The following is a 4,231-nucleotide window of genomic DNA, read 5'->3' as shown; positions in this document are numbered from 1 at the left end:
CATAGGTCTCCTTTTTTTGGTATTTTCACGCAAATTCTTCTGCTAATTGGGGTTTAGTCCAATTCTGTATCCTTCCCTTCAAGGCTCAGTGTTCCACGATTATCTTCTGTGTCTGTGTTAATTGGTTTCCCTTTTCTTTGTTGAAGAGGGTCTGTGCAATCCTTCTGCCTAGTCCGCCATCTTGCCGGATCTGTCCTGCTTTTTTATGTTAACGTTAATGTTTCTTTAAGGGTGTATTCTATTTTTTAAAATCCCTTTATATGTACTTTTTCCCTCGATTTAATAGATTATTACCATTTTGCCATATTTCTTTCCTATTCTTCTTTTTTAAATGATATAATGTATTACTATCCACTGCCATTGAGTTGATTCCAACTCAGAGTGACACTGTAGGACAGAGTAAAAGTGTCCCGTAGGGTTTCCAAAGCTGTAAATCTTTAAAGAAGTGGCTGGTCAGTTCAAACTCCTGACCTTTTGGTTCTCAGCTGAGTGCTTTAACCACTGAGGTACCAGGGCTCCTCTATAATGTATTATAAATACAGCTAAATTCCCATTCTTCATTTTTTCTCCAAGCTTAACTTCTTTCTTTCTTTTTCTTAAAAGCCTTATCGCAGCTTTATTTCTAATAGCCCCAAAATGAAAACAATCAAAATATCCTTCAGCTGGTGAATGAATATACAAATGGTGGTACATCCATAAATGGAATACAACTCTCTTATAAAGGGAAATGAATTATTGATACATTCATTGGCATGGATGAATCTCAAAAACACTGATTATATTGAGTGAAACAAGCTAGTCTCAAAAAACTAAATGATTTCATTTATATGACATTCTAAAAAACACAAAAACAATGAGACAGATACAAATTGGGGTTTGTCAGACAATGGAGGTGAAGAGAGGATTTGACAGTATACAGCCACAAGAGTTTCTTGGGAGTGATGGATCTGTTTTATTTGTTGGTTTTGGTGAGGCTTATAAAATTCTATGCATTTTTTCAGAACTCATATAACTGTTTAACTTCTTTCTTGAAATAGGAAAGTAACACTTCCACACATTTTTAGATTTTTTTCTACACACATGCACACATGTGATCCTAAAAAACATACCACATGGTTTTGTATATCAATTTCCATAAAATATAAGAAATGCCAACAAATGAATTCAAAGACAGCAATCAATATAAAAATGGTCTAAAAATATGGAAAGGTTAATTGATGGGAGGGGAAAGAAAATGGGTGATGAAGAGTGTTCAGCTTCACTAGTTATCAGGAAACAAGCTCTGGTGGCTCTGTGGTTGAAGCCTTGGGCTACTAACCAAAAAGTTGGCTTTTCAAACCCACCAGCTGCTCTTCAGGAGAAAGATGAGGCAGTCTACCTCAGTAAGAATTTACATACAGCCTTGAAAACCTTATGTGGCAGTTCTTCTCTGTCTTATAGGGTTGTTATGAGTGGGAATCAAATCAATGGCAATCCAAATTATACAGTAAGATACTATTTCACACTAAATGAGTAGATGCTGTTGTGAAGTTCTGTCAAGCTGGTTCTGACACACAGACAACAGAATGAAACATCTACTGGTCCTGAGCCATCTTCATAATCGATGCTTTATTTGAGTCCATTGTTGCACCCATTGTGTCAATCTATCTCCTTGAGGGTTTTCCTCTTTCTGGCTGACTTTCTACTTTACCAAGGGACTGGTCCCTTCTGATAGGTTTTAAAATATTACTTATTGAACATTATAGAGTATGCCACCAAGAAAATGAATACAGCTGGGGCATTTATGCCAACAATTAATTTCTAAAATCAAGACGGCCAAGATATGTCAGGTAATAACTAAATTCTTCACTCATATCGAGAGACATAAACAAACTATACCATTCATTATGATTTTTTGGCATCATTTCAAATAAAGACACATGAAAGAATTAAGTTTAACTTAGCTAGTAAATGTTATAATAATTTAAGAAATACTTTACTATCAAACCTTGCAGGAAAAGTGATTTTGAAACTATTTAGAAAATAAATTTATTCTTGTAATTTTCCCAAAGTACAGCCACTGCTAAAATCACAGTTGAGAAAACATGTCATTATTTTTTCAAATATGTAAATCATAATCAAAATTTGGTGGCATAGTGCCTAAGGCATTTGACTGCTAACCAGAAGACTGGCAGTTCAAACCCACCATCCACTCCTTGGAAGGAAGGTTGGGCAATCTACTTTGATAGTGATACTCCTTCGGAAACCTGAGGATGGGTCGCTATGAGTCGGATCCAACTCAATGGCAGTGAGTTTCGTTCTTTGGTTTTACCTACCATTCTGAGTCACAGGTATTAGGTATGAAAAATTTCAAGTGGTCTGAAAGATACCCAAACAACACTACCTGAATGAAACTATACCTTTATGTGATAACAGAGCCACGATTCGAGAAACATGTGTCTGTCTATATTTGACCCGCAACTCTCCTCCAAAAAAGTGACCTATGGGGATATCACAAAGGCTTTACCATACATAAAATGTCATTTCCTGTATACCTTGGGAGGTGATGATGCAAGAGAGGGGCCATAGTTCAGGCCATCACTACAAGCACTACCATGAACAGATAAAATAGAAGCTTGAGTGGAGTAGATACTGTCATTATCAGGAGAGTACTGAGACTCAAATGTGGATTCATTTACTAAGTCAGCATCATTTGTGTCCACCTGGAAATAAAAACAAAAATGTCAGTTGAGAATTCAGTTCTATTACATATATAACATACAGTCTCCACTTGAAACCAGAAGACATACTTCTATAAGCGTTCTGTCTGTTCTGTTTTCTATATGCTCTCTTCATGCTCTTGACCACATCAGAGACTGACTACTGTAGCAGAACATGACAGACTGTCAATCGACAGCAGAAGGTGCTGGCATCCAAGGTGGTTTAATTCCAGCAATTAACAAAGGGCCTGGAATAATTTTAAGATTAAACAGTTTCATCACTTCAGGAAAATATTTACTTTATCCTACTTGACACAATTTTTTAAAACTACCTGCCTGACTCCTAAAATTTTATAATAAAATGAAAGAAGTCCTCACTTTTCCTGTTCAACTAAAACTGTTATTCAACAAGTCAGTTGGGCAACTACCTAACTAAAATTCACTAAACTTTAAACCATTCAAGCTCTGCTATCTGTAACTTGGTAATCATTAGAAACCCAAAGAATAAATCGGATTTCTGCTAAAATTATACTATCAGACTGTTGCTGTTAGTTGCCATTGAGTAAGCTCTGACTCTTAGACCTTATGGATAACAGAACAAAACTTTGCATGGTTCTGTGCGATCTTCACAATTGTTGCATATTTGAGTTCATTGCTGTGGCTAAGGACCTATTTATGATCTGGTTAAGGATAAGTTACAACTTTCTATTGTTGGAAAACTCACATAGAGTGAGGTAGAGACGTGCACTATACATTTTCTAAAAATCCTGCTACTATGGTATCATAGTGCCTACGGCATTTGACTGCTACCCAGAAGACTGGCAGTTCAAACCCACCAGCAACTTCTCAAAAGGAAGGCTGGGCAATCTACATGCATAGTGATACAGCTTCAGAAACCCAAGGAGGGGTCGCTATGAGTCAGATCCGACTACACGGCAGTGGTTGCATTTTGCGTTACTATTTTTGTGTGGCTGAACTAAGTGAAAGAATCAAACCAAGATGAGCTTCATGTTCTTCTTGCCATTCATTCAGTCACACGTTAGAATAGGAGTAGAACTAATACACACACTACCCTTCTCAGATTATCTCTATTTTCTGTCTCGGTAGCAAATTCTATATGTTCTATTTATTTGTGATTTCAACATACATGTTTAGCCAGAAGTTAGAAGCATCATCACATGATACCAGGTACATTCTTGTAAACAATTTACAAAAATGAAGTTGGGCCATTTCAGTGTGGCCCTCTCTTCAAATAAATTTCACAAGCCTAATAATATACTTTGGGAGCTCTGCTGGTGTATTGTCCAAGGCATTTGACTGCTAACCAGAAGACTGGTGGTTCAAACCTACCAGCCACTCCTCAGAAGCAAGATTGGGCAATCTACTTCCATAGAGATACTACCTTGGAAACCCAAGGAGGGGTCTCTATGAGTCCAATCAACTTGACAGAAGTGAGTTTGGTTTTTTTTTTTGGTTTTACTTTCAGCAAGCAAGATTGGATCATCTGCTTATAGCAGGTTGTTAAGGAGCCT

General features: G+C 36.9%; 1 protein-coding gene across 1 annotated transcript in view; it reads right to left on the bottom strand.

Moving 5' to 3' along the window:
• Positions 1-4,231, bottom strand: part of MPDZ (multiple PDZ domain crumbs cell polarity complex component) — a 225,587-nt gene that overhangs the window by 140,699 nt on the left and 80,657 nt on the right. Inside the window, exon 18 of the mRNA XM_042781301.1 lies at positions 2,535-2,702. Coding sequence (XP_042637235.1) covers positions 2,535-2,702 — 168 coding nt within the window. The remainder of the gene's footprint in view (positions 1-2,534; positions 2,703-4,231) is intronic.

The sequence above is a fragment of the Orycteropus afer genome, unplaced genomic scaffold (assembly GCF_000298275.1).
Source record: "Orycteropus afer afer isolate SDZICR_OR568_19922 unplaced genomic scaffold, OryAfe1.0 scaffold00102, whole genome shotgun sequence".
NCBI classification, from domain to species: Eukaryota; Metazoa; Chordata; class Mammalia; order Tubulidentata; family Orycteropodidae; genus Orycteropus; species Orycteropus afer.
The sequence above is the reverse complement of the archived record's forward strand: the minus strand, read 5'-3'. Positions and strand labels throughout refer to the sequence as shown.